The following is a 23,703-nucleotide window of genomic DNA, read 5'->3' as shown; positions in this document are numbered from 1 at the left end:
TCACCTATCAAAGTAGAGGATTAAAAAAAAATCTGTCCAGCCAGGAAAAGCCCATTGAAGCCCCCGTTCCTGCCTATACAGTGCTCTCTAGACACAGTGCAAATACTCCACCCAACCCAGACTTTCCTGCCTATGGCTTTGCCTTGCCCTTTTATCAAGGTGCTCCGCAATGGCCCTGTTTCCTGACCTGGCCTGCTAGAAACAATCCTACTCTTCTTGGGCAGCCTTCCCACCTGGTTTAAATGTCAAGTTCTTTCAGTAGGCTTGATTCATCAAACTGTTCAATGTTTAAACTTTATATCAATATTTAAAGTTGACCAGAGAGTGAAGAAATTCAAACTGGGGCGAGGTTCATTCCATTATATTTTTATACAATGCCAAATCTGAACGATTATTGCAGATTAAGCACAACACCTTCCAGAGAAATGGAGATAGTAACACTCGTTGATACACGCACATGCAAAAAGGTGTGTATTTCAGAATGACTTAGTATTTTCAACATTTAAGTGTCTCTTAATTAGTTTAAAGCAATAAATAAGCTATATAAATACTTAGTGAAAACACCAAATTATAACAGGAACTTAAATCCTTAAACTATTTTTCCACATCTGAATTTATTTAAAGATATAATTAAAATAAGCAAAGCACTACCCGGCAAGTGATTCACACGCACTTACGACTATTCATTAAATAACCCATCCACAGGCATGAATGCTTCCTTTTCTAGAAGAAATATACATACTATACTCAATGCTTCAGGCGCGAAGGAAGATTTATATTTCCAATCTGGAGGGTATTTTTTGTTCCATGTAAAAGTCCTATTCTCTCTCCTCCATAAGACAAATACCACTTTCAAGGAAAAGATGGAAATGTTGAAAAGGTGGGGGAAAAAAGGTCAAGGTCTGTAATTTAAATTATAAACATATGGATGGTGCAATCATGTACCCATACCTCGTCAAAACATCGTGAATGAATTAGCCATTTTAAAATCTTTTAAAATCATTGCATAAAAAAAACAAATTCAGATAATTTCTTTCAATCAAAAGCTAATAATATGATTATAATAAAAGCCCTGAAGTTAGAGGCTCCAGTACCCAAATGATCTACTTTTACCTTTTTTCGTTCCTGCTCCCTCTGTTGGAGTCTACAGACTGAGTCAGTAGCTGCTTGCACTGAAATAAAAGAGAATGGGTTTTCAATTAGCAGCCCTTGATCAATGAAAGAATGACCTGGGGAAACAAATACTTGTATTGTTTTAGATCTCAAAAAACTATGCAAAAAAATCTGATATTATTTTGGTTGTGGTGGGATAGCAAAAAAAAAAAAAAAAAAAGAGAGAGAGAAGTTCTGCCAATATATTCAGTATGTCATAATCAGAACTACCATCATTCTTGAGCTTTGAGTTGCAAGCCAAAGGCATTTAAGTACTAATTTCAATGACAAATTGTCAACAATAACCTTAGAATTCTCTAAAAAGATATAAACTTAGCATTACATTTTGATTGTGCCTTTACAGTGTCTTTCCCATTCACTAGGCCCCCCTTTCCCTTTGTCTCATGCACACTATTGCTCTCTTGCAGGCATTACTGGAATGCTTCAACAACTTTCTACTATTCTTCTTGCCTCTGCTCTTGTCTTCAAATTCATCCTGGCTGCCACTGCCAGATTCAGATTTCTCCAGTTTGTTTTCATTGAGTTGTTTTCCTTTCTAATGGACCAAAACTGTTAGTAATAATTGCTATAGTTATTTATTATTATTATGTGCCAAGACCTGTACTAAGTACTTTCCATGTATTACTCCTTTTAATCCCACTTTTCTATTTAGAAAAGGATCACTGTCACACTTTACAGGGTATTGGCATCTGTAAAAAACAGGGGTAAAGAGGTAAATGTCACTCAAGGAGGTAATATGACTAATAAGTACAAAAAGTAGGATTAAAATCAGATCTCTGACTCTAAAGACTTAACTCTTATCCTCAACACTCCATTCCTCTTACAATTTCATCAATGATTTTAATCCATCAGTTATTTAAACCTCTTCATTTACTGGATCCACTGTATTTACGTAAATAAATGTCATCACTTACTTCACTGTTTAGTGTGCAGGCTAAGAGTCAGACTTTGTTAAATCTAGAGCTGAGCACTTATTAGTTGTCTCACTGATCTTGAGCATGTTTGTTTACTTATCCTTTCATTCATTTGCCAAATATTTATTGCCAGGTGCTGTTATTGCTACTGTTGCTAATTTTGTAGCATCTTAGTTCCCCATTTGTAAAACAAACTACTAATAAGAGGACTTCAGAGTTGACACAAGAATTAAGATAGCACATATTTAAATACTAATATAAGTCATTTAGTGCAGTTCTTCACACGTAGTAAGCAGAGTAATAAATCAGTACATAATATTCTATTTAAAATTACTTCTGACTGCTGTTATTTACTTCTTACCAAAGTAAATACTTTTTCACTTGTCTCTATAAGGCATGTGTAGAATTAATGGCATGTGTAATACTGATAGATGTAAGCAGTCAAGATATGTTACTGTTCTATTATTAGAACTACTAGAGGCCCAGTGCACAAAATTCGTGCACTGGGGTGGGGGGGTTCCCTCAGCCTACTTGCACCCTCTTTCAGTCCAGGACCCCTCAGGGGATGTCCAACTGTCGGCTTAGGCCCGTTCCCCCCGGGGAACGGGCCTAAGCCGACAGTTGGAAATCCCTCTCCCAGTCCGGACCCCTCGCTTCTTACCACCCACCTGCTCACTGCTCCTTACCACTCAGCTCGCTGAACCTTAGCACTGCTACAGAGGCAGGAGAGGCTCCCGCCACCGCCACTGTGCTCACCAGCTGTGAGCCCTATCTTTCTGTGCAGTTGTCTGTGGGCCAACTGCTCTCTTCCTTCTCACTTAGGGCGAGCAGCATGTGAGGGCAGAGTGCACTGTCATGGAACGCAGAGGACTGCCTGGAGCTGAGAGGAGTGACCAGGCCCACCGGGTGAGAGGTGGACACAGAGGATGCTATCTCACCCAACTGTGGGGCAGGCTGGCCGGCCTTCATCTGCCTGACCCCACCCCAGGGAGGGACCGAGCAGGGTGTCTGCCTATCCATTCTCCATCCTTCCATCTGTGACACCTGTCACCCTTGCCAGGCCTCCCCCAAAAGTTGGGAATGCAGACTTTCATATGAGGCCCTATTCCAAAAGGTGGCAGTTTATTCACATTGTGGCAAAGACACCTTCAAGAGTAACATAAGTGGGTAAAGTCAGGGCCAAGCCGGGGCATTTCCTCATCCAATCTCTCTGAGGTGCTTGGACAGAACCAAGTCTCACCTCTTTGCAGGACACTTCTGGGTGTGTTTTTTTTTTTTTAAGCCTAAAGTACAGTAGTCTGTCTCCATTTTTGTTCTTTGGGATTTTTTTCACCATCGGATAAAAGGATATGTACATTGGGGCAATCCTCTCGAGATACAATATTCCAGTTGCACCCATGTGATGACAGCGCCCCTCAGAGGGAGGGAGCCGACAGATGGGGAGCAGGGAATTCTGAAAACCTAAGCGATGACAGAGATGCTAAGCCTTTCATTCATGCATCTGACACCCCTCCTCAGGCGGCCTGCAGGCCGGCGTCTGCTGGACCTTTACCACTTAATGTCCCACTTCATGTGCCCTGCCCCAGCCCTGGAGCGCAGGGGGCATCTGGGCGCACCCCTCCCCCAGCTGGGAGGGTCCCCACTGCACTTCCACCTCCTTGGGAAACTGTGCTTTTCCAGCTCTGTCCCCGGAGAGCCATAGGGGAACCGGATTCCTTTCATTCCTTCAAACGTGCCCTGAAAAGGGCAAAGACAGCTATGCAGGGAAGGGGACGCTCAAGTTCAGCAAGAGTTTGCGATTTGTCACAGGTGCATTGAACGATTTTCTCTTACCCTGTTTGTGGGAGTGTAATCTGATTTAAAACCAATGGACTAAACAAACAGAAGCACTTTCTGCAGGGAGCTCTGTGCCCCAGGTTTGAAGGCTGACCATGCCCCGATCGCAGGAGACCCAGAGTTCCGCGGGGCCCAGACCTCCCTTTGGCCACCGTGCACCAGCCAAAAGGAATTCCTAGTCCGGGCTGGGGTAGGAGGCGACAGGGAGTTCTGGGCCCCGGGTCTGAAGACTGGCCACGCCCTGCTCAGTTCCACAGAGTCCCAGCCAGGGCCCAGAGCTCACTTCAGCCGCTGGGCCCTGGCAGGAGGAAACTCTGAGCCCCGACTGGGGGTGGTGGCAACAGGGAGCTCTGGGCCCCGGGTTTGAAGGCCGGCCATGCCCCAATCACAGTTCTGCCCTGTCCAGGCCAGGGCCCAGAGCTCCCTTCGGCCGCCGCACCCCGGCGGAAGGGAATTCTGAGCCCCAGCTGGGGGCGGCAACAGAGAGCTCTGGGCCCTGGGTTTGAAGGCCGGCCACGCCCCCCATCGTGGGAGACCCAGAGTTCCACTACGTCCCGGCTGGGGCCCAGACCTCCCTTCGGCCGTTGGGCCTCGGCTGGAGGCGGCCGAGAGGGAGCTCTGGACCCCAGGTATGAAGTCTGGCCACGCCCCCCATCTCGGGAGACCCAGAGTTCCGCTGGTCCCTGTCAGGGCCCAGACTTCCCTTCTGCTGCTGCACCCTGGTGGGAGGGAATTCTGAGCCCCGGCTGGGGATGGCGACAGGGAGCTCCGGGCCCCGGGTTTGAAGGCCGGCCACACCCCCATCACAGTTCCGCTGCGTCCCGGCCAGGGCCCAGAGCTCCCTTCGGCCACCGGCCCCGGCCAACGCCCAGTCATTTGGTTGTCCCTCACTGCCCCTGCTGCCGGCCTTGTTGCCCCACGCAGCCTCCTGTTTGGTCATCAGTTCCGGTCATTTAGGACGTGACGACCCTTGGGTTTTTATATATTAGGATTATTCTATTTACAGTACTATCCCTACTAAAAGTGCTTTCCTTATTCCTTTCCTACAATTAAAATGTTTTACTTGTTTCAAAAGCTCAGTTCAAGGTTTACTGCCTTCATAAAATCTCCCCAGATTAATCCTTTCCCTATAAGAATTTCCCCTTATTTGATATGTAACACCCTACCATTTTAGTTTGCATTTGCTTAAACAGAGGTTTACCTAGCTATTTTACAATTATGCCTTCCTATATCACCTCAATCTAGCCCCAACTAGGTCACAAGTTCCACAACAGGGCAGGGACTGTGATTCTCTTTCAGAAGAATTTTAGGACCCACCCTGTGAAAATATGGTTAAGAGGAGGATTCTGCTTTTAAAAGTCAGGTTTTCATTAGTAACCATTTGCTTTAGTCATATCTAAGGTAGTATTTTAGTACTGAAAATTAGGTTCCCTATCATTGTTTGTTCTAATAGAAAAGATGAAAACAAAACCAAAATAGGAGCTGATTAAATCTGCCTTCTTTCTGTGGTATATTAATATTACATAATCTTTCCTGAGCAGTGGTTTTTATCATTTCCTGGTTGGTTTTCTTTTTCTTTTCTTTTCTTTTCTTTTTTTTTTTTTTGGAGGGGGGTGATGGAAGGAAGGCTATAAACATAACTTTAAAATATCCATTTTGTCGTCTTTGTTTCATTATTTTCAGGTCTTTCTTGGTTTAATCTGACAAGAGTTATAGAACATGACATTTATTTTGTCATTTGTTACATCCTTTAAAATTTAATTAGAACAGATCGACAAAGTCATACTTTTGTTTCTTACTAGAATGTCTTGGTGCTTAGACAAAATATACATTTCTAGAAAATTCCTTTGAAGTAATTTACTTTTCAATTCTTTAGCCACACAATAAAAAAAGGTTTACTTTCTGAGTATAATAAAATTTGCTTTTCTAAAGTCTAGGAAAATCACCTGACTACAGCAAACATTCCCTTTCTTCACAATTAGAGGCTCAAAGAGGAAAACCCTCCTATCACTTCCACAGGACTTACTGGTCAATAGGAAGCAGTTGCTCCTGTTGTCTCAGTGTTTTAGGAGACTATACTGACTTTAAAACGTCAAGAATTTATCAAATTATTTTCTCTCAACTGAAAGATTATTCAAGGAAATTAGTATTTTGCACTATATGCAAAATTGTGCTGCATATAGTAGTTAACAATGTCCCAACTGTCTTCACATAAAAGAAACAAATTCATCCCGTCATGGTAGGTATGTGTAAACCTCAAATACATACATAAGAAAATAATTCTGGTTTGGTATAAGGAGCAGATGTTGGCTGAATTCTCATTCATTCATTCATTCATTCATTTCAATAAACAAATAATTAGTGGCTATAATGTGCCAGCCACTGCTGTTCTAGGTGCCAGGGATACTGCAGAAAACAGAGTCCCTGAGTTCATGAAACTTATTTTAGTTGGGGAGACAGAGCATATAGATAAATATTTAGCATATCAGGAAGTGATGGAGAAAAACAAAGCAAGGTAGGGAGGCCAGAGAATGCCAAAGTGAGGGGAGATGAATGTTAGAGTGGCTGAATTAGGTCTCACTGTTGACATCTGAGCAGAGACAAACAGGAAATGAGAATGTACAGAAAGCTGAGAAAAGAGTATTCCAGAGGGAGTAGCAAGTGCAAAGGCCCTGAGCTGAGAGTGTGCTTTGCACATTAGAGGAAGAATAAGGTAGCCAGAGTAGCTAGAACAAAGAAGCAGCGGGGGTGGGGGAGGGTTGGGTGGGGGTGGTGGTAGAAAATAAAAGTCACTGAGGCAGAAGGATTTGTGAATAAAATACACAGGAGGGGAGAAAGAAGGAAAGAAAGAAAAAGGGGAAGAGAAAAGAATAGAGGGAGAGAAGGAGTGGAGACGAAGAGGAAAAGAGGAGAGGGAGGAGAAGGGGAAGAGAGAAGGGACCAGTAAGGAGGGAAGGAGAGAGGAGGGAAGAGGAGGAGATGAAGTGGGGAAGAGAGAGCACTCCAGAGAAAGAGATGAAGAAGGGAGAGAAAGACAGGAGTTCAGATTTTTCAGCATGAGCATCTAGGGAATGGTAATGTCATTCATGAAGTGGTATAAAATGAGGTAAAAGCTGAACTGAGGAAAGAATTCAAGTCTGGTTCTGGATATGTTATACTGAGATGCTTATTAGACATCTAAGCAGACTAAGCAGTTGGATATAAAAAGTCTAGAAATCTAGAGAGGAGCCTAGGGTTAAAACATGAATGTAGAATTGATGAATGGCACACAGATAATATTTAAAACTGTGATTCTACATGAGACCATCAAGCAAGGTAGTATAGACAGAAAAGATATCCCAGACCCAAGCCTTAGGACACTCCGATGTTAAAAGTGAAGAAAAGGTGTGAACTAACTAAGTAGAATGGAAGGAGGCATCTGTGTTGTACGAGAAAATCCAAGAGAAAGTGATGTCTCAAAAGAAAAGGTGGATTTTGCTTATTACCTTCTCAAAGATGCACAGAAGCAATATTCTGAAGTTCAAAGAACTTGAGCTTTGGAGCAAAACTAGGTTTGCATGGTAATTCCTCTGATTATTATTGGAGAACCATGGATGTTAAACCACTATAAATTTCAGTTTCTATAAAGTGGGGAGGATAATAAATATTTATTTTACAGAGTTATGACAGTTAATGAAGAAAATACAGGTAAAAATTCTAACTAATAAAGTGCTATAAAAATAGTATTTTAAATCATGAGTTCTTAATGATTTCTAGGTAAAGAGGCAGAGCGTAGCAAAAACAAAGTTAGCCCCTTAAATATCTCATAAAATACATAAAAACTATAAAAGAGTAAGGGGGGGGGGGAGAAACCTCCATTCTTTACTGAAAAAGGAAATATTATAATTGCATACTATAAACTTTGAAAAGTGGTGGCCAAGAATAGGAACACAGATTCTAATAAAGAATTGAGACTCCTAACCTCACCGTAACTATTCCTCCCCCAAAAGTCAGAGAAAGAAAATGAAGAGACAAAACTCTGAGAACTCTGATATGCTTTCATTTATCATTTATAGAGAAAAAGATATGGGGGGGGGGAGGGAGAAGGAACATAATATGTGAGAGGCAGATAAGACAGACAAAGTATCCATTCTGAAAGAAAACCTAATAAAATTCTCCACTGGTACTTTGTAATACAAAACAAATAAAACCCACCTCAAATGAATCTATTAAAAGCGATCAAACATACAGCATGAAATGAAAATGTGACTGTAAAGCTAAGGAAACAAACTGAGAACTATAACAACATCAGTACAGATCTAATAAACAAACCAGAAACAGAAAGAAGTTGAATAGTGTACAACTAAATAAGCAACTGGCAGCATTATAACTGCAGAACAGAAACAAATACTATAAACCCTACCAAAGCTAAAATTCACAAGTGAGAGGCTGGGGAAGAGATGCAAGAGAAAAGGTTAAAAGTCGTAACCCCTCCACTTCTCAAGGCATTAACTAACGCAGAAATAATGATGCTAACTTCAGAATGTCTTTTATTACTTTTCTTTGAATGATCTTTTAGTAACTACTACCTTTTATAGTAAAGAAACACATATTTTAAGGTATTTCAGCTTTTTTTGTTCTGTTAAATTCAAATAAAATTAAATCTTTAATTTAAAAAGACTTTAATTTAAAAATAGTGTGGTGAAGACGGGGGTGGTGATGGTGGCAGGTGGGACTGGATGGAGGCGGGCAAGGGGGGTGAAAATGAGGGACATCTGCACTATGTAAACAATAAAAAATTTATATTAAAAAACTAGAGGCCCGGTGCATGAATTCGTGCACAGGTGGGGTTCCTCTGGGTGGCCTGCAGGGATCAGGCCGAAACCCACAGTCCAACGCAGCCTGCAGCTCCTACCTGCCGCTCCCACTCATCCTGCTCTCACTCATCCTGGCCCCACTGTGCCTGCTGCAGGCTTGTGCCCAATCAGTCCCTATTGGGAGAGGCTCGCACTGCCACAGCAGCGCTCGCCAGCCATGAGCCCTGCATCTGGAACCCTCCCAAGGGGAGTGGCCCGTGGGATCAGGCTGAAACAAGCTCTCCAACATCCCCCAAGGGGTCCTGCACTGCAAGAGGGTGCAGGCCAGGCTGAGGGACCCCACCAGTGCATGACTAGGGCGGAGAGGGACAGGATCAGCCAGACCCCAGCAGCAAGCTAACATACTGGTTGGAGCATCTGCCCCCTGGTGGTCAGTGCATGTCATAGTGAACAGCCTTAGCATATCATTGGCATATTACGCTTTGATTGGTTGTTTGAGTGTTCTGCCACTCGGTCTATTTGCATATTACCCTTTTATTATATAGGACTAGAGGCCCGGTGCATGAAATTCGTGCAGGGGTGGGGGTTGTCCCTCAACCCAGCCGGTACCCTCTCCAATCTGGGACCCCTTGAGGAATGTCTGACCACCCATTGGGACATCCCTCTCACAATCCAGGACTGCTGGCTCCCAACTGCTCGCCTGCCTCTGCCTGATTGACCCTAACTGCTTCTGCCTGCCAGCCTGATCACCCCCTAACCACTCCACTGCCAGCCCGATCGATGCCTAACAGCTCTCCAGCAGGCCCAATTGCCCCTAACTGCTCTCCCCTGCAGGCCTGCCCCCCCCCAACTGCCATCCCCTGCTGACCTGGTCTCCCCCAACTGCCCGCCTCTGGAGGCCCAGTCACCCCTAACTGCCCTCCCTGCTTGCCTGATCAACCCCAACTGCCCTCCCCTGCAGGCCTGGTCCCCCCCAACTGCCCTCCCCTGCAGGCCTGGTCCCCCCCAACTGCCCTCCCCTGCTGACCTGGTCTCCCCCAACTGCCCTCCTCTGCTGGCCTGATCGCCCACAACTGCCCTCCTCTGCAGGCCTGGGTCCCCCTAACTGCCCTCCCTTGCTGGCCTGGTCTCCCCCAACTGCCCTCCCCTGCTGGCCTGGGCACCCCTAACTTCCCACAACTGCCCTCCCCTATAGTCATCTTGTGGCGGCCATCTTGTGTCCATATGGGGGCAGCCATCTTTGACCACATGGGGGTGGCCATCTTGTGTCTTGGTGTGAAAGTCAATTTGCATATTACTCTTTTATTAGATAGGATTATATGATCGCATTCTTACCAGAAGTTCTCTCCCCACCTCATACTTGCCCATTTGTTCATTCAGCAGTCATCCCACTATCCATCCTTCCATTTGGATATATACAAAGATGTCTGGAATGATGTTCTCCAAAGTTAAAAAGCAATGGTTATCTTTTATGTAATTATTAAGGTGATTTATTGCTTTCTCCTTTTTCATCCTAATTTCTTAACTTCTTTTTCTTTGTACTTTACATTTATCTTTTGCTTAAATAATACAAAAATAGTCACTGCTCTTAAAAAGAGAAAGGCAGGAAGAGAGAGAAAATTTATTTTACTATGGCTGTATTAGTAAAGTTGAATCAGGAATAACCTAGAGACTTTCTGTCCTTACTCTCTAAAATCAAGGACAAGAACTCTAGATAACAAACTTGGTGAAGTGTATTAAATAATGAGTCGAACACAGACACTACTGGTATGTTCAGGATGAGAAAAAAGTAAAGGCTGCATCTTGATGACAAGTTACTTTATGGGTTGCTTTTATGTATCTTCTTAGAGCAGCAATTTTCAACTGGAGTGCTGCAAGAATTTTTAAAACATGCAATACCTGACTAGTTAGTCAGGGGTGCCAACCTCTTTTCCCTTAGATTGCCAAATTATTCACAGCCGTCTGGTGTGAATGAATCAAAATTATACCTATTTCTTTTGTCAAATATATTTTTTGGTGTGCCACAGAATTTTAGCAATTGGTTTATGTGTGCCATAAGATGAAAAAGATTGAAAATTGCTGTCCTAGTGCTCTTGTTTACTTTTTGTGGTATTAAGGATCCACAGGACAGTGTTAATTCTAAAGGCTCTGCTCACACAAAGACACTTTGCAAGATAGGTGGCACTACACAGCCAAAAAGCAGAAACAATTCTGAGCGGCAGATTCTGTAATAGGTCTCATTCAAATAATTTGAGATGTCCCCACTTTACTGTTGCACAGTTATTTAGTTTTGTGCACCATGTTAGACCACGATCCACAACAGTAGAGTTCTGAGATGCAGCTGATGGCACTGCCAGCACAGCTCTTATGCATAGAAGAGAACAATGTGGCATTCTAACAGGCACACAACAAAATTCAACTCATCACTAGTCTTGTAAAGTATAACTTAGATCAGAATATATTCCATATATAAATTCACTTGCATGATCTTGCACAACTCCCTGATCAGTTAGTAGTGATAATAAACAAGCCAGCACTATGACTTAAAATGTCAAGTCTTTAAACACGTAATTCCCCAAGAACAACAGCTGGGCGCAGGTGAATTTTTAAACTACATCAGCTTAAAAAACAGGTAATTATCTCCATTATACCTGTGCTGTTCAGGATAATTACTAATTGAAAATACTTATATTGGAGCCTACTGAGCTCCAAAAGTCATTGATTAGTTTCTAAAGCTAACAATGAGACCCAAAGCAGTCTATATATGTCAAAACCTTAATTATTAACTTTGCATTTTGTGTGTTTTAATTCTTCCTTTCAGGAGAATACATTTAAATTTCAGATAAAACTTTTTTAATGCATTGTGAAGACTCTACTTTTTAAAAATATCCTATAATAATAAAGGAATATTTAAATTGTTTGTTACATGGTAACATCACAACTGATTGCAGGAGGCTACCTGCGTGTGAGCAGCGGGACGTTGCTCCACAGACGGGGTGTAAGCAGGGAGGCGCCTGGAGGAGACAAGACCATCCCATGGCGGGGAAGGCAGGAGTGAGAGCCCATAGCGTTCCCCTCACCAGTCCTTCACCACCCACCACTTGTACTCAGAGCACCCTACCACCCACCTGCCAGGGGAAGGAGCATAGCGCAGCAGGTGGGAGGCTTCCACGCTCTCCTCCGGTGCCATGATGGGGCGGACCGAGTTGCTCCAGAGATGGGGCGGAAGTGGGGAGGTGCCCAGAGAAGGTGGGACCATCCTGAGGCAACTTGAGGGACTGAGGGTGGGGCTTGAAGTAGCCAGAGAAGGCCAGAGGGGTCGGGGGCTGAGCCAGGCATGCTGGGGCTCTGCATGGAGAGGTTCGGTGTCAAGGCAGGGTGGCAGGTGGATGGGGGGGGGGGCACGCGATTTCGCACGGTAGGCTCCTAGTATATATATATTTATTGATTTCAGAGAGGAAGGGAGAGGGAGAGAGAGAGAGAAACATCCATGATGAGAATCATTGATCGGCTGCCTCCAGCAGGCCCCCTACTGGGGATCGAGCTTGCAACCCAGGCAAGTTCCCTAACTGGGAATTGAACCGTGACCTCCTGGTTCATAGGTCAATGCTCAACCACTGAGCCACAGCAACTGGGCTGAAGACTCTACTTTTAAGAGGCCAGTCCTCACATCAGAAATAACTTTAGCCCAAGAATGAGGCAAGTCAAAATAACTGTTTATAGATTTTTACCAAGTTTTATCCAATTTATTTTTATATACTCAAAATGTGGAAAAGGCAAGTTACAGGCAGAGTTCAAATGCATGCATAAGCATTCTTATTAATAACTAGAGGCCCGATGCATGGGGGGGGGGGGTGTCCCTCAGCCCAGCCTGCACCGTCTCCAATCTGGGACCCCTCAAGGGATGTCCGACTGCCTGTTTAAGCCCGATCCTGGTGGGATCAGGCCTAAACGGGCAGTCGGACATCCCTCTCACAATCCAGGACTGCTGACTCCCAACTGCTCACGTGCCTGCCTTCCTGATTGCCCCTAACTGCTTCTGCCTGCCAGCCTGATCACCCCTAACCACTCCCCTGCCAGCCTGATTGATGCCTAACTGCTCCCCTGCCAGCCTATTTTCCCCTAACTGCCCTCCCCTGCAGGCCTGGTCACCCCTAACTACACTCCCCTGCAGGCCTGGTCGCCCCCAACTTCCCTCCTCTGCCAGCTTGGTCACCCCTAACTGCCCTCCCCTGCAGGCTTGATCGCCCCCAACTGCCCTCCCTTGGAGGCCTGGTCCCTCCCAACTGCCCTCCGTTGCTGGCCATTTTGTGGTGGCCATCTTGTGTCCACATGGGGGCAGGATCTTTGACCACATGGGGGCAGCCATCTTGTGTGTTGGAGTGATGGTCAATCTGCATATTACTCTTTTATTAGATAGGATAGAGGCCTGGTGCATGGGTGGGGGCCAGCTGGTTTGCCCTGAAGGGTGTCCCGGATCAGGGTGGGGGTTCCCTTGGGGTGTGGGGCGGCCAGGCGAGGGGCCTGTGGTGGTTTGTAGGCCGGCCACTACCCTGGTGACACAAGCGGAGGCCCTAGTATCTGGGGTTTATTTATCTTCTACAATTGAAACTTTGTAGCCTGGAGCGGAGCCAAGCCTACTGCTTGCTCTGTTGCGGCAGCCATTTCTGTTGGGATTTATGTATCTTCTATAATTGAAACTTTGTAGCCTTAAGCGGAGTACTGGGCCGGCCAGGTTGTGCGGAAAGCTTGGCTTCCTCCATCGCCGTGGGCAACCCTAGCTTCCTGCTCTTTCCAGCTCCGTGGCTACCGCCATTTCTGTTTGGATTTATGTATCTTCTATCATTAAAACTTTGTAGCCTTGAGTGGAGGCCTAGGCCGGCAAGGGCAGGCAGAAAGCTTGGCTTCCTCCATTGCCAGGGAAACCCAAGCCTCCCTCCTGCTCACTGTGGCTGTAGCCATCTTGGTTGGTTTATTTGCATATACACGCCTGATTGGTTGGTGGGCGTGGCTTGTGGGTATAGCGGAGTGATGGTTAATTTGCATATTACTCTTTTATTAGATAGGACTAGAGGCCCGTTGCACGAAATTTGTGCATGGGGCGGGGGGTGTCCCTCAGCCCAGCCTGCACCCTCTCCAATCTGGGACCCCTCGAGGGATGTCCGACTGCCCGTTTAGGCCCAATCCAGGTAGGTGGCTCCCAACTGCTCACCTGCCTGCCTTCCTGATTGCCCCTAACCGCTTCTGCCTGCCAGCCTGATCACCCCCTAACCACTCCCCTGCCAGCCTGATTGATGCCTAACTGCTCCCCTGCCATCCTGATTGCCCCTAACTGCCCTCCCCTGCAGGCCTGGGTCTCCCCCAATTGCCCTTCCCTGCAGGCCCGGTTGCCCCCAACTTCCCTCCTCTGCCGGCCTGGTCACTCCTAACTGCCCTCCCCTGCAGGCTTGATCGCCCCCAACTGCCCTCCCTTGCAGGCCTGTTCCCTCCCAATTGCCCTCCCCTGCTGGCCTGATCGCCCACAACTGCCCTCCCTTGCAGGCCTGTTCCCTCCCAATTGCCCTCCCCTGCTGGCCTGATCGCCCACAACTGACCTCCCTTGCAGACCTGGTCCCTCCACTGCTGGCCATCTTGTGGCGGCCATCTTGTGTCCACATGGGGTCAGTCATCTTTGACCACATGGGGCAGCCATCTTGTGTGTTGGAGTGATGGTCAATTTGCATATTACTCTTTTATTAGATAGGACTAGTGGCCCGGTGCTCACAATACGTGTACGGGGGTGGGGGGGTGGGAGTGTCACTCAGCCTGGCCTGAACCCTCTCCAATATGGAATCCCTCTCGCAATCCAGGACTGCTGGGTCCTTATCCTGTCTACCTGATTGCCCCTAACCACTCTGCCTGCCGGCCTGCTCACCCTGCCGGCCTGCTCGCCCCCACTTGCCCTCCCTGCTGGCCTGCTCGCCTCCAACTGCCCCCCTGACAGCCTGATCACCCACAACTGCTGTCCCATCCAGGCCTAATCACCCACAACTGCCCTCTCCTCTTGTCCCCTAACCACCTCTACCATGGCCCCGCCACCATGGCTTTGTCCAGAAGAACATCTGGAAGGTCTCCTGGAACGTCTCCCAATCTAATTAGAATATTACCCTTTTATTAGCATAGACAGAGGTGTGGTGTACGGGTGGAGGCCAGCTGGTTTGCCCTCAAGGGTGTCCCAGATCAGGGTGGGGGTTTGCTTGGGGGGCGGGGCTGCCTGGGTGAGGGGCCTGTGGTGGTTTGCAAGCTGGCCACACCCCCATTGGGGTGGGGGTCCCCACTGGGGATGGTGACAGCCTGGCTGAAGGGCTGGGGCAGTATGCAGGCCAGCCAGGCCCACATGGGGTGAGGGTCCCCACTTGGGGGGTGTGGCCAGTCTGGGTGAGGGGATGAGGGCCGTTTTCAGGATGGCCAAACCCCCTTCAGAGTGGGGGTCCTGCTGGGGTGCCTGGCCAGCCTGGGTGAGGGGCTGATGGCTGTTTGCAGACTGGCCACGCCCCCCAGCAGGCACCCTCACCCCATGGGGACGTGGCCAGCCTGGGTTAAGGGGCTGAGGGCAGTTTTCAGGCTGGCCATGACCCCCAGCGGGGACCCTCACACCGATTGTGGCGTGGCCAGGCTGGGTGAGGGGTGAGGGCCGTTTGAAGGCCCCTCCCTCGGCAGTCGGCCCGGGCGACCCAAGCCTTCCATGCTCAGGCCTGCTCCATGGCCACTACCCACAGGATCCACCTTCGGCGGCTGGCCCAGGTGGGTGGGAAGCTTGGCTTCCTCCATCGCTGGGGCAACCCAAGCCTCCCACCGCTCTGACTGGCTCCATGGCTACCGCCATCTTTGTCCTGCTAATTTGTATACTCACTCCTGATTGGCTGGTGGGCGTCGCAAAATGACGGTCAATTTACATATTTCTTTTTTATTAGTATAGATAATTTTAGTTTTATTTTTAGCATAATGTCTAGAATGTTTGTCAAGGTTAAGGAAGTGACAGTGTGAACAAACAAGGGCAAGTTTGTAGTAAAATGCAAAAGCCTGAGGTTAATTTTAGACTTCTTGTTGCTCCACTCAAAGAAACCAAACGTGACCTTAGGGTATTTTTCCTCTCCAATCTACTTTTAACATCAGAGTACACAAGACTAACTTGGACTTGCACATAAAGACTTAACTCAATTACTAGCCAAGGTCTCTCAGCTGCTTTCCTTCACTGGCCAGTTTTCTCTCCCTCCTCCCTGCCTGAAAGACATATTTTTATTTTGCACTTCAGTAATCCATCATTACTTACCAGCATTATCCTTGGACAAGCTGAATAGTGTCAATACAGATACAAGGAGCAGCCTTGTATTTCTGATATACTTCTAATTTTAAAATCAATTATTAATAAAACTCCTATGATTTAACATGTTTAATATTCTTTTTGATTAACTATGTCTTCAAAGTAAAATATTTTGCTTAATGAAAATCCTATCTAATAAAAGAATAATATGCAAATTAACCACCAGTCTGTCACACCCACAAGCCACGCCCATGAGCCAATCAGGAGCGAGTATGCAAATTAACCCCAACCAAGATGGCTGCGGCTACGGAGTGAGCTGGAGGCTTGGGTTTCCCCAGCAATGGAGGAAGCCAAGCTTTCCACACACCCTGGCGGGCCCAGGCCTCCACTCAAGGCTACAAAGTTTCAATTATAGAAGATAAATAAATCCCAACAGAAATGTCTGCAGCCACAGAGCAAGCAGGAGGCTTGGCTCCACTCAAGGCTACAAAGTTTCAATTATAGAAGATAAATAAATCCCAGATACCAGGGCCTCCGCTTGGGTCGCCAGGGGTCGTGGCCGGCCTGCAAACCACCACAGGCCCCTCGCCCAGGCCGCCTCACGCCCCAAGTGGACCCCCACCCTGATCCGGGACACCTTTCAGGACAAACCAGCTGGTCCCCACCCGTGCACCAGGCCTCTATCCTATCTAATAAAAGAGTAATATGCAGATTGACCATCACTCCAACACACAAGATGGCTGCCCCCATGTGGTCAAAGATCCTGCCCCCATGTGGACACAAGATGGCCAGTAGGGTAGGGCAGTTGGGAGGGACCAGGCCTGCAAAGGAGGGAAGTTGGGGGCGATTGGGCCTGCAGGGAAGGGCAGTTGGGGGGGACCCAGGCCTGCAGGGGAGAGCACTTGGGGGGACCAGGACTGCAGGGGAAGGCAGTTAGGGGTGATCAGGCTGGCAGGGGAGCAGTTAGGCATCAATCAGGCTGGCAGGGGAGTGGTTAGGGGGTGATCAGGCTGGCAGGCAGAAGCAGTTAGGGGCAATCAGGAAGGCAGGCACGTGAGCAGTTGGGAGCCAGCAGTCCTGGATTGTGAGAGGGATGTCCGACTGCCCATTTAGGCCCGAAGGACATCCCTCGAGGGGTCCCAGATTGGAGAGGGTGCAGGCTGGGACACCCTCCCCCCCCCACACACGAATTTCGTGCACCATGCCTCTAGTAAGTAATAAAATACTAATATTATAACAGGATTATTTTTTTTTAAGTTAAAAAAACACTCTCATATCCTATCTATCTGAAAACATTTTATTTCAGATCCTGAATTTTGGTTATCAAACTTTTTCTAATGTAAAAAAGGTTTCTATTTTCTCAGATCCTAAAAGGATAAATAATCTTGTGCACTGCAGATGCACCCATCTCACTTTGGATATTAAGGCTCTCAAACATCAATGGCAATACACATTAATCACTAGATAAGCACTTCCTCTGAGACAGGGCATCCATCTCTATCCTCTCTTACTCCCACCAAATACTCAAGATACATTTTGGCATAGAACTCATGTGAAATAAAGCAATATAAAAAAAAAATAGCTGGCTTACATCTCTGGAGAACTTGGTTTAAGTTGTCGTGCATTGTTTCTCGACATTTGGGAAGAGCATGTTCATTTGTTTCATGGATCATATTCTTCAAATTCTCAAGAACTCGCATTTCTCGAAGACCACGTTTTTCCTATTAAAAGAAAATAAGTTACTAGTACATATTGTGTCTTAAATCTTAGTAATTACTTTCTGGGATTTCCACCCAGGTACAAGGCCTTCTTCTAATTATTGGCAATAAATGAGATGAAACACAATCTGGAGACTTTTTTTTTAATTATTATGAAATGCTTCAAAAGTTGAAAAGTTACAATATGAGCAATAATTTTTATAACAATTTTTTAAAATGGACATGAGAGCCTAGCTGGCGTAGCTCAGTGGTTGAGCATCGACCTATGAACTAGGAGGTCACGGTTTGATTCTAGATCAGGGCATATGCCTGAGTTGTGGGCTTGATCCCCAGTGTAGGATGTTCAGGAGGCAGCCAATCAATGATTCTCTCTCATCACTGAAGTTTCTATCTTCTTCTCCCTCTCTGAAATCAATAAAGACATATATTTTTTTAAATGGGCATGAGAAATACTTAAAGAACAAAACAAGAGGCCTAAATTATGACATATTTCATCCTGTACAGCAAAAGAAGATATTAGATGCCCTTGATTTGATTAAAATTTTTTTCATTCTTACCATCTTATTTATACTCTATATTTTTTACCTGATTCCATTTTTCTCGAGTAAAAGGTATGAAGTAAAGGTAATATGAGGATACTTCCCTGTGCAGAAAAGAGCTAAATCTGAAGGCCAAAGATTACTATCCTTAGAAAGGCCTGCTTGCAAGATTGGCCTTTGACTGTGGGCTGGGAACTTGACCAGTAAATAGTTCCTTTCACTGGTATAAAACTTTCTATAAATGATAAGACATCACTTTCGTTCCAGGAATCTGGAATTTGGATACATGCTAGGCAGAGATTGCCTACCTGACCAGTCCCCAATAAAAACCCTGGACTCCTAGGCTAAAGCAAGTTTTCCTGATGGATAACATTCCACACGTGTTGTCACAGCTCACTGCTAAGGAATGAAGAACATACCGTGTGACCACTAGAAGAGGACTCTTGGAAGCTTCTGCCTAGTTTCACCCAGACTCCTCCCCGTGCACTTGTTCACTTTGATGACTTTGCTCTGTATTCCTTTGCCATAATAACACTGAGCCACCAGAATAACCATATGCTATGTCCTTGAGTTCTAGTACATAGAACTTGAGGGTGGGCTAGACTTAGTGACTTGTTTCTAAAGAATAGAGCAGGGAAAGCAAAAAATAGTAATTTGACAGTGGAAACAATGACAGTTGATATCATCATTGATGTCATGGTGATAGCATCCCCTGATGTGATGACAAGAGCTATTTACTTCTGTGGTACTCCTCCCAAAATTCATAACCCTAGTCCAGTGGTCGGCAAACTCATTAGTCAACAGAGTCAAATATCAACAGTACGATTGAAATTTCTTTTGAGAGCCAAATTTTTTAAACTTAAACTTCTTCTAACGCCACTTCTTCAAAATAGACTCGCCCAGGCCGTGGTATTTTGTGGAAGAGCCACACTCAAGGGGCCAAAGAGCCGCATGTGGCTCGCGAACCGCAGTTTGCCGACCATGGCACTTAGTCTAATCTTAAGAAAAAAAAAGAATCAGAAAAAAACCAGATTGGGGGACATTTTACAGGATACTGGCCAGTACTCAAGACTATCAAGATTATGAAAAACAAGGAAAGACTAAGTAACTGTCACAAACCAAAGAAGACTAGAGAGACACAGCAATTAAATGCTAATGTGGTACCCTGGATTAGATCCTGGATAGAAAAAGGACTGTAATGGAAAAACTGGTGAAATCTATCTGGTGCTTAGTTAACAGTAACGTACCAATGTTGGTTTTTTAGGTTTTACTAATGTTGATATAAGACATTAATAGAGAGAAAATGGGGAAAAAGTAAACAAGAACTCTCTGTACTATCTTAACAATTTTACTCTAAATCTAAAATCAATACAAAATAAACATTTATTTTAAAAAAGAAAGGTGGTAAACTTGATCATAAGGAAATAAAAAGTTATGTTATCCCAGGTTTTTGTTTTGTCTTGAGTCATTATTATGGAGCAGCTGTGGTCAGATATTTATTCTTCTTAATTTTCCCACAGTAAAAAATTTAAAACTTATACAAAAGTTGGGAAAATAACACAATGAATCTTCATATTCCTATCAACAAGCTTCAAAAATTCTCAACTCATGGCTGAGTTTGTTCCTTCTATAGCACTCCATACATCTCCCTACACAATCCTGTATTCTTTTGAAGCAGATCCCAGACTATGTATCATTTCAACTATAAATATTTCAACATCTACCTTTAAAAGACAAAAACTCCTCTTAAAAAACATGTAATAAAACCACCTCTCTCACACTCAACAAATCTTTAATATTATTGAAAATCAAGGTAGTGCCCAACCGGCATGGCTCAGTGGTTGAGCATCGACCTATGAATCAGGAGGTCACGGTTCGATTCTCGGTCAGGGTATATGCCCAGGGTTGGGGGCTCAATCCCCAGTAGGGGGTGTGCAGGAGGCAGCTGATCAATGATTCTCTCTCACCACTGATGTTTCTCTCTCTCCCTTCTTCCCTCTCTGAAATCAATAAAAATATATTTTTAAAAAACCACACAAATCAAGGTAGCTTTCCCTCAAATAACCCACAAATGTTTTTATCCTCCAGTTTGTTTAAAACAAAATTGAAGTAAGATTCTTACATTGCAATTGGTTAATATGTTTCTTAAATCTTTTTTAATCTATAGATTTGTCCTTCATCATATTTTTTCCCTTTGCAATTTGTTGGGAAAAAAAAGTGAGTCATTTATTCTGCAGTTTCCCACAGTCTGTTTTTCTGCTGAATGAATCCCCATGGTGTAATTGAACATGTTCCTTTGTCTCTTCTCTTTCCTGTAAATTAGTAGTTAAAACTAGAGGCTTGATCAGATTCAGGGTTTTATATTTTGTTTATAAAGAACATTTCAAAGGTTGGTTGTGTACTTTCGAAAGGACGTTGCTAGCATTCTGTCTTCATTTATCAGCAGGAATACCTCCAAAATGAAAAATTTCCCCTCATCGACTATTTGGCTACTCTGAAGATTGCTCATTATATGAAAGGCAAAATAAAACACCTGATCATTTCCCTAAAACAATTATTTGGTTCCCTAGTATTCTCTAAAGGTTTTTGTTTGTTTTTTTTTTTTTTTTACATATTCCTGTAACTCAAAAATTAAAAAATGTTTGCAGTTTTTCATCCATTATAGTATTTCTCCTTCTTGGTGGTTAAATTGTCCTTTGTCCAGTGGGAGCCTATTCAAGTTGGTTCTGGAATGCTTTAGACCAGGGGTGGGGAACCTTTTTTCTGCCAAGGGCTATTTGTATATTTATAACATCATTCACGGGCCATACAAAATTATCAACTTAAAAATTATCTTGCTATATTTGATCAAGCATTTAATTAACTCACACCTAATGCCTTGGCAGGGCTGGACCAAATGATTTCACGGGTCTTACACAGCTCATGGGCTGGACGGGCCCCACCCCTGCTTTAGACAAAACTCAAATGTTCTTTAGTAGTTTCTTTACTTCTGGTATGGCCTGATGCTCCAGGCTCATCTGTACATTTCCTGACTCAGACTTGGAATCAGTAAGTCTCTAAATACCACTAGTATTTACAAATAATATTTGGAGACTGAGCACTAGGGGTGTTCACTCTACTGGCTTGGTCATTATTTCTAGAACTTTCAGTGGACAAGGCTAGGAGATAACTATTTTTAAAAAGAAAGGATACTTTTTAAGTTCTCACTCATTAGTCAAACTTAAATTCAGGACTACAGGGTTTTTAATTACCCTTCTCTGCTACATCTCTTTCCAGTTCTCAAACCACCAATACAAAAACTCATTTACTTTATTACCAATTTAAACAAATAATACCAATACTAGCATCAACAAAATGATTACTGAAAACTATTTTTTCGTTTTAAGGTTATTTTTGTTGTTGTTCTGAAGGGGATATTCCTCTAGAAATGTAGTCACATTACTGTGTTTTAAAGTTACTTGGGATAATTTCTCTCTGCATGGCAATACCAACATCTACAAACATAGGTTTGCTTTTTTAAATTTTTCACTTGATTTGGAGAGAACTGCTCATTAAAATTTAACTTTCTTTTAATTATGTAAAATATTTACATGGCTCCAAAATTCTCTCTTCAAAAAAGTCTAGCTTCTATCCCTATCCTTTACATTCTATTCCCTCTATCACTCTCTCTTTAGGTAATTCTTTAAATTTTTTTATTCCACCATTGTTTTAAGTATAAGGATATACATCCACACACATCCATCAACATATACTGTATACGTGTGTATATACACACATGCATATATAAAATGTATATAAACATATATATGTGTACATATGTATACTTTTAATTCTTTCCTTCCTAAACAATGAATAACGGAATTTTCTCATCTCACTTTGAGTCATTCATAAACACACACATAATATATATAAACTTTATGTGGTCTATTTGTTTTAGTGTTTAGAAAAGCTGGCATTTTTGTTCTCATGATTTTGTTTATACAAAAGAATGGTATCTCAATTCAAACAGAAAGGCAACAATGAACAGACAGGGGAACTCTTCAGCTCCATTCAGAGTATAAGTCTTATCCTGGGGTCCACGGTTGGGATTGGGGTTCTAGAACCCCCTTGAAACTGCACTCAACTTGAATGTATATGTCCTCTTTGTATTTTTCTGGGAGGGAAAATTCTCCAAGGAGTCATGACCTCCTAAAGTTAAGAACCACTTTATTTAAAGAGTTATTGAAAGAGTTATTTCTGGTAGCAGGCAACTTGGCAGTCACACATTGTAGCAAGTGAATTTGTAGTCTCACCTCTCTAATAGCCTATTAATGACAATAATTAAATTATACAACAAATAGACCCAATGATAATGTTACATGAAACAGGGTGTCAGAAATAGTCTCTGCCCTTAAACTTACCATCTGGTATGTGCTTTTTAATATTGATACTACTGACACCTATTACAAAAGGAAAACTATAACATCATTTTATTTATATATTCATTTTATTTCTGGGGCGAAAATTCTCAAAACAAAGCTCAGCACCTGGTTTCCAATATAAAGTACCTGAAAATTTTCATATACAGGCAAGTCCTCGGGTTAGGTCGGACTCAACGTACGTCATTTCGTGGTTACGTCGCCATCTCCCATTTACAGTATCTATATAATAAAAGCCTAAGCAACCATTATGGCGGAACAACCAGAATGACAGGTTGCTATGATGCGCACTGACCACCAGGGGACAGACGCTCAACGCAGGAACTGCCCCCTGGTGGTCAGTGCACTCCCACAGGGGGAGCCCAGCTCAGCCAGAAGCCAAACTCACAGCTGGCGAGCACAGCGGCGGTGGTGGGAGCCTTTCCTGCCTCCACAGCAGCACTAAGGAGCAGTGAGCCGAGCAGTAAGGTACAGCGAGCAGGTGGGTGGTAAGAAGCGAGGGCTCCTGGACTGCGAGAGGGCGCAGGCTGGGCTGAGGGACACTCAGCCCTGCCCCAGTGCATGAATTTCATGCACCGGGCCTCTAGTTTATAAATAAAGTTCCATCATTTTTGACGTATGTACATATGTGCTTTATGTTTTTTATTATTTATTTACCACAAGTGAAGGTCAGGAATTATCTTTCTTTTAAATTTTTTTTACTGTTTCTCTTCATTACTGTTGTGTATGTGCTCCATGTGAGTGACGTAGGTGTTTATGTAGATGGGTTCCAACTTATGGTGAAAATCGCGTTACATCGCACCGTAGGAATGGATCTCCAACATAACCCGAGGACCTACTGTACAGTTAATTTTTCTTAGGTTGAAAGTAATAGTAAGTGCTCATGTAATGTGCTTCAAACAGTGCCTGGCAACTAAGCACTTTAAAATGTTTACAATTATTAATAATACTAGAGGCCTGGCACACGGATTCGTGCACCGGTGGGGTCCCTTGGTGTGGCCTGCGG

The 23,703-nt window shown here is 44.3% G+C and overlaps 1 protein-coding gene across 2 annotated transcripts in view; it reads right to left on the bottom strand.

Annotated features, from left to right (window-relative positions):
- Positions 1-23,703, bottom strand: part of BLOC1S5 (biogenesis of lysosomal organelles complex 1 subunit 5) — a 57,098-nt gene that overhangs the window by 15,198 nt on the left and 18,197 nt on the right. For both annotated transcript variants that reach the window (XM_080655279.1, XM_080655280.1), the window contains exons 3-4: positions 17,614-17,743; positions 1,114-1,172 (exon numbers count right to left, since the gene is read on the bottom strand). In XM_080655279.1, the coding sequence (XP_080511405.1) occupies positions 1,114-1,172; positions 17,614-17,743 (189 nt within the window). The remainder of the gene's footprint in view (positions 1-1,113; positions 1,173-17,613; positions 17,744-23,703) is intronic.

This window comes from Plecotus auritus (genome assembly GCF_963455305.1).
Source record: "Plecotus auritus genome assembly, chromosome: 2".
NCBI lineage: Eukaryota > Metazoa > Chordata > Mammalia > Chiroptera > Vespertilionidae > Plecotus > Plecotus auritus.
This window is presented reverse-complemented; position numbering and strand designations above follow the sequence as displayed.